We start from the raw sequence: 13,462 nt of genomic DNA on the forward strand, positions 1-13,462 counted from the left end.
GTAGAGCTCATTAATCTCCTGTCCTCAGACAGGCGGCAAGTGTGCTCAGCCACTGGGGCCGGCAGTTCTGTTCAAGACAGACCTGGTTCCGCCTGCCTGGCTCCCGGAACCTTTGCGGCTCACATGTGTATCTTCACTGCACAACGTGTGGAGGGGAAACTCATGGCCCATTGGTGATTTCAAGGAGGTTAGTTAAATAATTAGCATTGGAAGGAGGAAGAAGCAAAGAGAGAAGACATTAAAATACATTGAATGTGAGGTTTAAGCTGAACGACTGTATTACTTTCCACCCCAGGGGTAAAATTTTCCATGACTGCTGTTTAGAAAAGCAGATGTGTAATATTTTCTCCCTCTTTCCAAAGCATTTGAATGATGTGTGGGAAACACCTACCATGTGACCTTAGATGCATCTGGCTTATGGTGATGTGCCAACCGAACCATTTGAGTTAATCAGTGATACTTTATAGGATTGACTGATAACCAATATCTCTCTTAAAAATAGTAAGACAGGCAGGTTTAAAAGGATTATTTACAAAGTAGCATTTTATTCTCTAACTTGATCATTGCTGGAAAACTCCCCCTTAATCCACAATCAAGAACACTGGCATAATGAGGGACTTCCTAAAATTTAAAATTAGCAGTTCCTTTGAAAGTATTCAGGGAAAATGAAGGGGGTATGGGTGCACAAAGAAATCAGCTCTTTGGGTGTAAATATGTGATTTGTATATGGAGAGAAAGTACTTGGGGGAAACCAAACATTTCCCTGAGCCCTGTGCTCACACAACACCATTTTTCCTCATCTGGATCTGAGCCAAAGTTCTGACGCCAGCCCTCTCCCACTAAACCCTCCAAGTCTCTGGGCTGAGGGAGGAGCTGCAGCTGTGGAGTCCAACGCTGAGAGAGCACCCAAAAATGCTTGTGGTTGAGCGGCAGCAGCCCCACCCAGGTGACTGCTGTGCTCAGCACCGCCAGCCCTGGATCCTCAACCCAGAGCCAGGGGTCCTGGACTTGGGGCCACAGACCCTCAGACACTCAGGGGAGCAACCCAGGGCCAGAAGGACTCAGACCAGAGGTACCTCCCAGGGTCTTGAGACTGCAAGCCCACATGACCACCATTTTGTATAAAAGTACAAAAAATCTGGGTGGCACCAACAGTATAGGCTTAATAATTAATAAATAAGGCACTTAGCAACACTAATAATTACTTAATAGAAGATGCTGAAATCAACCTCTTTTTTTTTTCAAACATGGCTTAACTTTGTTAAAGTGTCATCAAATATTTTTATTGGGGGTAATGTTTCAAGTGACCCAAAATGAATCTGAAACACTTTATACTACATGCTTGAGGATTAAAGGAAAAAAAAAACAAACACTTGTTCTTTCCTCCTACACATTATATTGTCAAATTAGTGACCTTGCTGATGCTGATTCAGCTAAACATAAACAAAAATGTCCTGTAACATCTCTTTTCTTCCAGGTTAAGAAGACCGTTAAGGTATTCTTTCTTCCTTGGAAGAATGGTCAACAGATCACTCTATAGCATTTATTTTTCTACTTCCAAATATACTTACTGGCCTTGAGGAGACACAATTGATCTGATCTTAATATGGTTCTTCTTTTTTTTTTAAAGATTTATTTTTATTTACTGATGCTTAGAAGAACTGGATTACAGGCCAGCGGTGCCGGGGGTGAGAGGATTCACCAGAGACAGAGTGGGGAGCAGAACAGGCAGATCTACTGAAATACACTGCCTAGAGGAGCATCGGGCGAGACAGGAGAGGTCTGCTGCTCCATTTGGGTAGCTCCCTGCCCTGGGATTGAACATATACTGCAGTGGCTGGTGACAGCTTGAGAACGCTCAGACTTTAACCCCGTGCCACCAGAGAGGCCCATATGGTCCTTATTTATATGTATATGTCAAATGAACTAAAGGCTGATGTTAAAATGAAAGCCTTAATGATGGAATTTCTAGCAGAAATACAGCAGGTGTTTGGGAAGACCAGTGCATGAAATACGATGACAGAGGCACAGATGAAGAGTCTCCTTTTCCAGATATGGGGAAATGAAGGGCTGGAAGCTTGGCACTCACCTGCCCATGGAGCTGTCCTCGATCTGCAGGCTCCAGCTGAGAGCAGTGCTCCCCCCCTATAAAGATTCGGCTTGGACTGTCCCCGTCTGGGTCTGGACCATCCCCCTTGGAGTCCCCTGGGACTCCGTGCTCTCCAAGTCTAGGGACAGTCTCTGGATGCTCCACCTGAAAATAGCAGGCATTGAAGATCATAGTTCCATCCAAATGCTTTTGTTATATAGCTGGTTTTTATTGTTTGAAGATAATTATTTACTTTAAGGGTTATCAGATCCTCACTTCTTAGTCATTTCCGATAATGCCTACATTTTGGCCACATCCCTATTGGCCAATTCCCTCCATTTAAACAGTGCAGAATGAGTGCCCATTTTGTTAGAAAAGATGAGCAAGTTTATGACATATAATTTATTTTAATAATGAAAAATCCTACTACTTATCTGTAAATTACTATTGCTTATAGTTACAGTTTATAAATTACAAGAGGAGAAATGACAAAGTATTGATCATCAGAAAACTTTACAGTTATTGTGAAGTTTTGCTTATATTTGATATTTGGAATCTGGCTGAATTAATTTTTTTTAAAAGATTTATTTATTTATTTGTTTATTTGTTTGTTTATTTATTTATATAAGCACAGGGTACAGTCAGAAGCGCGGGAGGGCGAGAGAATTCACCAGAGCCAGAGCAGGGAGCAGAACAGGCAGAAGGACCGAAGTACACTGCTGAGGGGAGCAGCGGGCGGCAGGAGAGGTCTGCGCGCCATGTGGGACCCTTCTTCAGTGGCCGAGGAGCAGTCGGGGATCGAACAGCCCTGCAGAGGCTGTGGGCAGCTTCGCAACCCAGCGCTCAACCGCTGCGCCACTGGGGAGGCCCTGGCTGAATTAATTTTTGAAGACTGTTTTTCACCCTGAGGGAAGAGGTATCTTCACTCTAGCCTCCCATTCACAGGGCGACTTAAAATTACATGCACGGTTGAATAAAGTGTAGAGCAGATGAAAGTGCTTTGGAGGCTAAAAGGAAACCAACTATTCACAACACCCAGAGCAGCTGACAAAGTAGTGAGAGCTGCAGGTGTCCAGAACACACCACTATCTGGGTCCCCGCCCTGCACTCACAGCAAGGCCAGGAAAAGAAGGAACCCGCAGAACTAGGGCACTTTGATCTATGGATAAAAAAATCAATCATAGAGCAAATAACTGTTTTGTTTCTATTACAAATCTGGAGACCAAGGCATTAGAAGGAGAAGATGTACAAATTACACAGGTGGAAAAAGTGACCCCTCTGAAGCTTAGAAAAGGCCCTTATAAAACTGTACAGCAGGATGGGCTGTAGCATTTAGGAACAAAGATTGATGAAAAGAAGAAGGATTTAGAATCAGGTTCTACAAACCAGCAAGTTTGAATGAAATAGTGAAGAACCTCAGGGTAGCCAATAAAACAAATTAATAAATCAGTAACAAAGGAGAGGGCAGCAAAACTTTGCTAGAGAATAGAGTTACTGACCAAGATGCCCTTAAAATGAGATCAAAGACGGTATTGAATTCTTGGTTGAATATATAATCAGACAATCCATTTCATTTCCATTGCTTTACTGGGCTTGACAAAAGACTCTAAAATAACAGAACATGACTTTGTGTGCATGTGTGCTGAGTGACAGCAGTGTCTGAGACAAAAGCCATACAAATAAAATATCTCACCTCAGTGAAATCCTCTCCCTCCTCCTCCATCTGCTTCCCTTGCCGCCAGTGTTTTAGCAGCCACCTGAGTTTGACGTAGAAAAGGAAAATGTTCTGCTTCAAGGATCGGAGCTCCTGCTGCATCAGATTCCTTTCATCATTCCAGGTTCGCTCATGGAGGCTGTTTTGCAAAGCCAGGCTGTGCATTTCCAGTTCTTTCCACCTTAGAGCATAGAGATGCTCCTCCTCCATCTTGAATGGAATAAAAGAGAAAGTGTCACAAGCAGCTAGCCCAATTTGCCACTCAAACCAAATCAAATCCTTGCCAACTGTCATTCAACCTATATCATCTTGCATATGGAACATGGAATGCAGAAGGCCCCAAAAGTTCAACTCAAGCTGTTTACTCTTCATAAAATCTTGTGACTATTCTGATTCAGAAGTAAGTGCCATTTCAAATTAAGAATTTTAATAACTTCTCACTGTCAGGTTTCTTATGGTGTTTTTGAATGTTTCTAAACTCATTCAGGAAAAGTGTTACTTGGATGCATGGCTTATAGTTAACTTAAATGTAGATTCCATTGGCCTTCTGGGCATGCACACAAAGGCACCACAATCATAATGGAGAAAAGAAGTGATATCCTTCCCTTGATTTTCTGAGCCACAAACAGCCTCCTTCAGGTAGAGAATACCAGACTGACGGAGTCCCACAGAGGCAGAGAGTGGGAGCTGCTGGGCCAGAGGGAATTCCTGTGAACATGCAGTATTCTACTAATACAGCACTGAGCAAACAGGAAAGTAACCTGATAATCTATTTCCATGCTTAAGACTTCATATTCCTATTAGATATGGGTAACTCCCAGGGAAATAAAAGCATTGCTAAAATAGAAATGTTTGCCATTCTGCATAAAGTTCCTATTTTTTAAATATGGGTATAGTTTCTTGCTCTTCAAGCAAGAGACAATTATTATCTGTTAATAACTGAGCAAAAGGATGTGAATAAAATCTCATTTTACTGGCAAGGGCAAAACTATAGTAGCTAAAGTGATACAGGGATGAGAGCTTTCTGTTCCAAAAAAAAAGAAGTGTCACAAGGCCAGCCTCATCATTATCAGCTGTCTTCTCTAAAATTAACACTCCCCCAAGTGCCAAAAACCAAGGCAATGGGGTTTGCTGTTTTTTTCTCCTAAGGTACGAGATGAAAGCTCAGAAGCCATAGATAGGACTATGGCTGCCTGAGAGTGACACCAGCACAAGCAGTGTTCTGAGGGCTAGCAAGGAGCTCGGGGCAGCTTGGGGAAGGTCCTCAGGTCTGCACCACGACCTATGTGGCTATTGTGGTGATACCTATCTCTTTTTCACTTCAAGTAGAAATGACATAAAATAGTGGTGATTTAATCCACCATCTATCAGCCTCTCAGAGCCTACCACTGCATCTCTCCCTGTGGACATAGAATGGGCAAAGCTGGGAAGGGGTCAACCTAGCGTACTGGACACCCAGCACTTGAACTTTACCTGCAATGTTCCCTTAGCCCATCTGCTGGCTTTGGTGAAGTCTCAAGCTTCTCAGCTGCACAAGGAAGCTAGCATTGCATGCAGAGGATGCACGAGGTGTTTAGAGCACAGGTACTCGGGGGGCACTAGAGTACTCTAGATGGAGGCTCAGCGATGGGGGTGGGGGATGTTCTTTTGCCCTTTCATCTGCTGGAAATATTCCTTCCTGACTCGCTGATTTCTCCACTGCTCTTACTGGCTCCTTCTGTTCCATTACCCCAAGCACTTTCCCAGGCTGAGCGGATCATTGGCCCTCAAGGTAAGTTAGGGAACACCTTCCTCACTGCTAACGAGCCCGTATGACATCTCACCACCTGAGGTCTGGGAGCCTCTTCTCCAGCATGCTGCTTTATCCTGAATCCAAGAACCAGCTATACCTGGGGCCCTGCTCTTTCACTGTAAGCATCTCCAGGGGTAAACACACTTCTCGAACGGGACATTTTGATGCAGTGCAGAATAAATTAATAAAATAAAAGCTAAATTACTTAGGAATTTCCCTTTTAGGAAACATTAAATTATTTGTCTTTTGTAAAAATATAAATGAAACTTTTAAAAAGGGTACGTGTGTGTGTAGTGGTAAAACTTGGCAAAGAATATTTAAATCTTGGCACAGCTGCAAGGCACAGAAGGTGCTCCCTTAATCATTTTCTGACCTATTTAGATGAATATGACGATGGACACATGGGGCTAGGTGTAGCACACCTTTCTTGCCAAAATTTTAAAACACCATGATGCCTTATTCAAGATTCACCTTTTTAAAAATTACTACTTTTTTAAGAGCAAATATGGCAGGGGTGGGGAGAGAACAGTAAGGGCAATTCTGTGGCTGGACATCTGTTCACAGCTTGATTAGATCTGGGGCGGCAAGAACAGTTCTTAATTAGATCTGGGGGTGGACTGAACAGTCCTGGGGTGGGGGGACCCACAGGCAGTGACAGCCCATGTCTGCTAGTTTCTTCTACTAGAACCCTGGGAAAGGACTTAATGGATAAATAATAACTAGCCAGCAGCAGGTTATTCTAAAAGAGCTAGAAGGGTTAATAAGGTTGCAGCTAACAGCAGGACTTTTGTAGGCATTATTTTAGGGTAAAATAATGTCTGTATCAGAAAATTTACCTAACATTGACAAAATTTACAAATCCGCAAGGCAACAAAGGTTATGGACATGCTCTCATGTCTAGTTGCATTGAATGCCCTTGTCTCATTTTACTTTGCTGATTACGGCTGTAGGAGAATTCAGATTAGACATTAGGAAGACATTCCTGAGATCACACGTAAATACTGAAAAGCATGTTGGAGAGCAGAAAGGCAGACAGTTAACTTTACGAGACATCAGGGGGCATGGACGACCTTCCCACATGCCTTCCAGCCCTGGAGCCCATAGGCCTGCTCTGCAGACAGGCCAGCATCCTGTTAGATGCCCCTTGTGCCGCTCCAGGTGGGCTCTGCCTTCCCGGAGGTGCTGCAATCCGTGTTACATATTTACCTTACGGATCTTGTTTGTAAATGTCTCTGTCTCCTCTTGAAGCAGTCTGGTTGCCTGTGCGAGCTGACCCTGTAGCTCCTCTATCGATACACTCTGTTCAGGTAAAACAGGGGGGCCCCTGAGCTGATTGGTGGGATAAAGGAAGGGGTTTAGTGGTGGCAAGAACTCTGCCTGAGGTGAAGACACAGGACAGACAGGTGCACAAGCCGGGGACACACACGGAGCGACATGGCATGGCGGCTGCAGCAGTGGAGTGACCCCCGTGCTCCAGTGTTGGGCTGGGTGCCCCTGCCTTTGCTCTTCCCGGGAGATAAGGCAGGTGTGGGTGCCTATCGCCTGCACTTTCTCCACCTCTGTTACTGCAAACCAGGTTGAGGAGTGGACCAGGGCATACCAGAGGTATCTCTGCTTCCACAGCAGCTTCTAGACAGTTTTTTTTTTTAAAAAATGCTGGGGGTGGTGATGACAGAGTCAAAAATGGCCCTCACACAGTCAGCCTCTTAGATGTATGGTCAAGTTCATACATAATTAAGTTGCATAATTAATTGGTTCATTTGTTTTCTAACATTATTAGAGCTCTTCCTGCCCAGTTGAGAGTGCCTGTCTTTCTCCTGGCAGCTCTCCCCTGTAGGCACAGGAAGATGTGGAAGGGTGGGCTGTTACCAGGTGGGATCTCAGGCCTCTCTGTAGCACGTTACCTCAGAGGAACTGCTCAAAGATCTGCCTATTACATTTTAGGTTAAAAAGTTAAAGGCACTTTTTAATAATCTTTTTATTGGAAAGGTCTATCTTTTATGACAAATTATAGAGGAGTCAGAGCTACTACTTTTGAATTAGTGTCTAAGAGATGGAAATACTGTTATATTAAAATTTCAGGCATCATTAAAATTATTCATGCCATTTTACTCACCGGTTTATGCTACTTGAAGATGGGCGATTTATAAAGTTGAGAACTAGAGTAGATTGTTGAAACAAAAATAGGTGTCATTTCATTGGTTTATTATGATGACCTGTAACTAATCTATTTCTCACTGAGGATGCTGTTTATTCTCCCTCGTCTGTATTACTTGGGTTATCATGAGTGAAGTTCATACCCCAAGTGCTGGAAAGGAGAATATGAAACAGCAGATCACTTCCCTTAGCACAGGGGGAGATGGAGACAGTTTACAGAAAGGTTAGAGACAAAAATTCAGAGACACTGGGGACTCAACAATTTTGGGATGAAATTCAAGAACCTCAAGAATTCCTGAGAACATTAATGTTTCTTTGATTTGTTAGTTATCTGAAATTATTATGATAGTCATATCTACTAGGCAGGTTTTGTTTTTGTGGGATTTTTTTGTTTTTTTAAAGATTTATTTATCTTGGGAACTGGGAACTGGGGTGCAGGTCAGAGGTGTGGGGGGGTGAGAGGATTCACAAGAGACAGAGTGGGGAGCAGAACAGGTGGATCCACTGAAATACACTGCTTAGGGGAGCAGCAGGCGAGACAGGAGAGGTCTGCTATGTCATGTGGGTAGCTCCCTGCCCGGGGATCGAACTCAGACTGTAGTGATAGGGCTGACACTTAACCCCTAGGCCACCAGGGGGGCCCCCTATTAGGCAGGGTTTTGGGTTCTGTTTTAAGAGAGGCATTTTGCTATACATTGAATTCATTCCAATAACATTCTCATTTCTAAAAGCTCTATTTTATTGTTTTTAATATGCATTTTTTTTTACAATCATAACTTACTCTTTTCTCCCATTTGCTTGCCTTTGTCATTTTGAACACATTTTGTACTCTTTATCAGATAAATCCTAGTATCTGAGGGCCACAGAGTTGAGTCCTTCTGGTCCATCAGTTGACTCTTATATGTTTTTGGCTTGTGAGTTTTCAGAAGCAACAGCACTTAAACTTTCCTTTCCTTGGGGATTCCCGGACCACCAGGAAACACTGTGAATATTGGTTCTGGGGAGGCTGGCTCTCCTTTTGTTACTTGGAGGAAACTTCCTGCTTGTAGACAATCTCCCTGTTGCCTCCCTATCTCAGGGAGTAGGTGTTTCTCCATACTGACCATTCAGGAGGAACAGCCCTTTGGCGAGGGGGCCCTGGTTCATTCCTATTCTTGTCCATGTTGGGCACAAAACATGTCTCCTGTCCCTGTGGAGCCATTAAAACCCAAAGCTCTGGGTTACCAATTCTGGCAAGTATTCCTTATAACCTGCCCAAAGATACTGCTTTGGTTTTCAATTCTGAGCTCAGTTCCAACCCTCACAGATATATCCCCAACTTTCTTGGAAATTCAGTTATATATTTAAAATGACTTTTTTAAAATTATATACAGCACTTTATTCAACAAATATTTATTGAGCATATATAGTGGTAGGAACTATACTGAAGAAACAGCAGCAAAATATGCTGCCTCGACACTCCCTCCTGGACGCCCCTTTAGGCAGCTAAAGGGTTGACAGGAGTGTTTTCGGGTGCTCTACTACCAGCTGCACTTTTCGGTCACACATCACTCTCTGTTTGAAATGTAAAAATCTTCCATATTTTAACACATCTAGTACTAGTCAAGAGCTCCCTATTACTAGATGTTAAAATAGGCATCCTTATCAAGCTTATCTTTTAAGAAAAGCGAAGATCTATTATTTTAGTTTATCACACTGAATAATTTAGTTTGGTTTTTAACCTTAACAATGTATGTAAAATGCTTTTATTTTAAACAAATATAGGGACCTCATATTTTAGCATCAATTGACTAAAAACATGTTCCTCTTGTTGAACCACAATTTGAAAGGAAACAACCCCTGGAGTCCCACGAGGTTGTCATCTGGGCATGTGATTTACTATGTGGTTCCTGGGTCATCTATGGATACTGGGTAACAACAGAAACTTTTGGATCTTCCTCATCTATCATCTGTTGTGCTTTTCCTATATTGTCCATTTTTGCCAAGGGAATAGGAAAATTCCTCGGGACCACTGACTGCTCTTAGTTGGGACGCTGTCACTCCAGTGTTACAAAAAACAAATACAAACAATCTATGGCAAAACGTTTCCACCCCAAATTTCTCTACTATCACACAACTGCAGACAGTCAACACATTTGGAGAGTTTTCACATGTAGATTTCCTCTAGAAGACAAATACTTCCCTTTATCACCAAATTCCATATGGTTGATTCTAAACACCATTCTTGGTCCATTTACCTAAGATTCTGTTTATACAGCAAATTCATCCTGATTTCTCTATGATGGCTCTTTAGTTAAAGTAATACCATCCTTGCTTGATTCCAAGGCTGTGGAGAAGCTTACATCTTGACATCACAGCACTTTCCTGGTGTTTGGGTTCTGAAACCCATCCTCCCACTATGCCCCCAGCCATAAACACACACACACACACACACACACACACACACACACACGGTTGTGCCCCACACCAGTTTATGCTAATATCCTGGAATCTTCAGAGGATATAACTTATGAATTACTTTTCACATTTCCACACAAATTACTTTCTACACCCAGAAGCTGCACTATCTCAAGAAATATCACCAATGACAACAAAAGGAAAACTTTCAATTACAACCATTCTATACTTAGCAAAGCTGCTTGCATAGTCAGACTTTAGTGTACCTCCACACCAAAACTTCATTTTCTGGTGAGTTCCATTTTGTCCTGGCCAGTTTTGCTCTTACTTCTTCAAAAGTGCTGTATGAGGTCAACACACGTGTACACATACTTGGCAAAAGCCCTCATCATTTTATCATGCCTGGTATTTCACAGCTGAGGCATGAGGGATGGCAAATGCCTTGGCGCTTCATTGATTAAAGGATAAAAGGAGAAGTGGAGAGAAGAGCTCTTTGAGATTTCTGACCCAGAAACTCAATCCTCTGGGCATAGGCTTAATTTCATTTATACGTGAAATTTGACCAGAGTCCATGCTTGACTACTTATTGCTCAGAACTATTTTTAAGGCACCCACACATTCCAATCCACATATTCTATACACTGTTCTCGCTCAACAAATGGGACCCTCTGAAACTTACTCGTTGGGAGCCACAGGGAACAAAGTGAGGGAAGAATCTGGTGCATAGTGTGAGAATCTGTTACCATCCACTGAGATGAATAAGCAATAGGAACATTTGCCCTTCTGAAGTCTGGTGTGCGTGTGTTTTCTGAGTGCTTAATTTTGGTGTGGTTGCAATAGTGGGCTAGTGGGTGTTAGTGGGTTCTGATTCGGCTTTCTCTGGCTTTGATTAAGAGTGGCAGGTGTGGATACACTACTCCTCTCCTAAGTTTAGCAGGCAGGCCTCCTACTACACGAATTTATTATTTGCTGAAATGCAACAGTGAGAATAGAGTCTTTCTTTTTTCCTTTCTGTTATTTCTACTGCTACTTGTACTACTACTACTACCAGTAGTTTAACCTGGTCAATCTATGCAACTCTTCTAAAATAAGAACTTTTCTTCTTTGCCCTTTCCCTAAATATGAACATCTATAAGGTAAAAACAAGCATAGAAGGCATTTCACAAGTAGAACTTGAGAAACTGATTCCATTTTAAAAATGTCAACTTAAATCCAGAAAGTTTCTTCTTTTAAGCCACTGATACTAGGTGTCCCATGAGTCCCTCACCCCAAAGAACCAAGGGCAAAGAGCTAAAGGAAATGTGCACATATATAGCAGCAGTTGACCTGAGCACAAGCTGAGTGGTAATTTCAAGGGCAGTGTAAGAGGGAATCAAGAAACTGCTAGCAGTCCACCTGGCTTCTTCCTGGCCCTATTCTGGGTAAGAGTGCCATGTGTGTCTTTCCCCCGTGAGCCTGGCACTCTTCACACCAGTGTCACGCAATGTGTCTTCCACAATGGAGCAGCTTCTCTTATAAAGCTGCCCTGCAAACTTAAGATTTTGCCTTATAGAGAAAGTTGGGAATGAATCTGGGATGTTTTCATCAAAAGACTTCTCAAGAGGGCCTCCCTGATGGCGCAGCGGTTGAGCGCTGGGTTGCGAAGCTGCCCGCAGCCTCTGCAACGCCAGTTCGATCCCCGGCTGCTCCCTGGCCACCGGAGGAGGGTCCCACATGGCGTGCAGACCTCTCCTGCCGCCCACTGCTCCCCTCAGCAGTGTACTTCGGTCCTTCTGCCTGCTGCTCCCTGCTCTGGCTCTGGTGAATTCTCTCACCCTCCCGCGCTTCTGACTGTACCCAGTGCTTGCATAAATAAATAAATAAATCTTAAAAAAAAAAAATACTTCTCAAGAGCTCTGCTCCCTAGACTTGTCCATTGCACAATTCTTTAACCCACTGTAATATTCAAAGACCAAACTGAGTAATCATGGTGACAGCAGCTCCCCTAAAATCCACATTGGGGTCCTTGGGTAAAATGAAAAACTAGGGAGCTGTCAAAGTGACCCCTGACTATATTTTATCTTTTCAAAAATGTTTAAAAATTATAATGTGCTTCAAACATAGTCGAGTTTTCACTTCTGTGTGAAATAACTTAGTGAATAAAAAAGTCAGAGCAAAGGAAGTTTAACTCCTGATTCTCTTTCCTCTTCTAGGAAATGCAGCTCTCCAGATCTTGCCTCTCATTATGTGTTCTTTACTTTTTCAATAAAATGTTTAAAATGAAAAGAAACCAGATAAAGAGATGAATGACAGACTGTAACGCCTGACAGCTGGTGGTATAATTAGTCACCTGAGTGGCCAGTCCCTGTTGGAAGTGTCCCCAAGCATGGTGGTCTGTCTGTGCCCAGTGTATGGGGTGGGGGTGGGGTAGAGGTCAGGGCTGACCAGTTCTGTCTGCAACTAAGCAGAGCTCCTCACAGGAGGGTGTGCAGAGTATTGAACCTGGCCTGAAGAGATTGTGCTAGATCCTTCTATCACCAGTCAACTGTGGGACTTATTTGTAAGCATTTTCACTCTCAGGGTCACATGTTTCTGGTTTACAGAATGAGGTAATTAATATGAAGATCTGAAGCTCCTTACTGAATTCTACTGCTTGGTGATTGTAAGTTGCCATGCGGCACCAACTCTGCTAATCTACCTCTTACCACAGTCAATTTCCCTTCAACTTTCAGCTTGATTCAACGAGGTATTCTCTCTCCAAAATCACTGCAGGTTTCTGACACTATGCATTGTATACATGTATGTGGCAAGTGGTGGGAAGACTGACCACGGGCCCATGCTGAATGACAGGGAGCTGAGACAAAGGCCGAACAGTGCTTGATTTACATAGGAATTTAACTAAACAGTTCTGTGTGATATCCCTTGAATGATGGTACCTATTATGGGAGGGAGCTGGAGTATTTCCAAAGAACATGTCACAGAGAGGGGGCACTGCCATGTGCAGCCAGAGCTGAGCTTCACAGTGTGCTCTTGTAATTATTAATCAGCTTCACATTTGCACATTTAATACTTTTTAGTGTATATTCTCAACCAACAGACCATAGACTCTGAGAGTCATTCATATACAACCATATGAGACAGGGCAGTACCTCTATTCTCTTTTACAAGTAAGAAAATAGAGGCCCAGGAACTTGCCTGAGAAACACCGCTAGTAATGAACAGACACTCGTGGGCTAGTGCCCAGGGGCCCTGATGCCTAAGTCTGATTGAGTCCATCATGGCAGCATGTGCTTGCTACAAACAGCTAACAGTGTGGTGGTAATTAAAGGCTGGG

General features: G+C 43.1%; 1 protein-coding gene across 1 annotated transcript in view; it reads right to left on the bottom strand.

Moving 5' to 3' along the window:
* MTCL1 (microtubule crosslinking factor 1) overlaps positions 1-13,462 on the bottom strand; it is a gene marked incomplete at both ends in the record, with an annotated part of 125,344 nt that overhangs the window by 32,841 nt on the left and 79,041 nt on the right. Inside the window, 3 exons of the mRNA XM_084252675.1 lie at positions 2,090-2,254; positions 3,783-4,013; positions 6,802-6,924. Coding sequence (XP_084108801.1) covers positions 2,090-2,254; positions 3,783-4,013; positions 6,802-6,924 — 519 coding nt within the window. The remainder of the gene's footprint in view (positions 1-2,089; positions 2,255-3,782; positions 4,014-6,801; positions 6,925-13,462) is intronic.

This window comes from Talpa europaea (genome assembly GCF_964194135.1).
Source record: "Talpa europaea genome assembly, chromosome: 13".
Taxonomy (NCBI): Eukaryota; Metazoa; Chordata; class Mammalia; order Eulipotyphla; family Talpidae; genus Talpa; species Talpa europaea.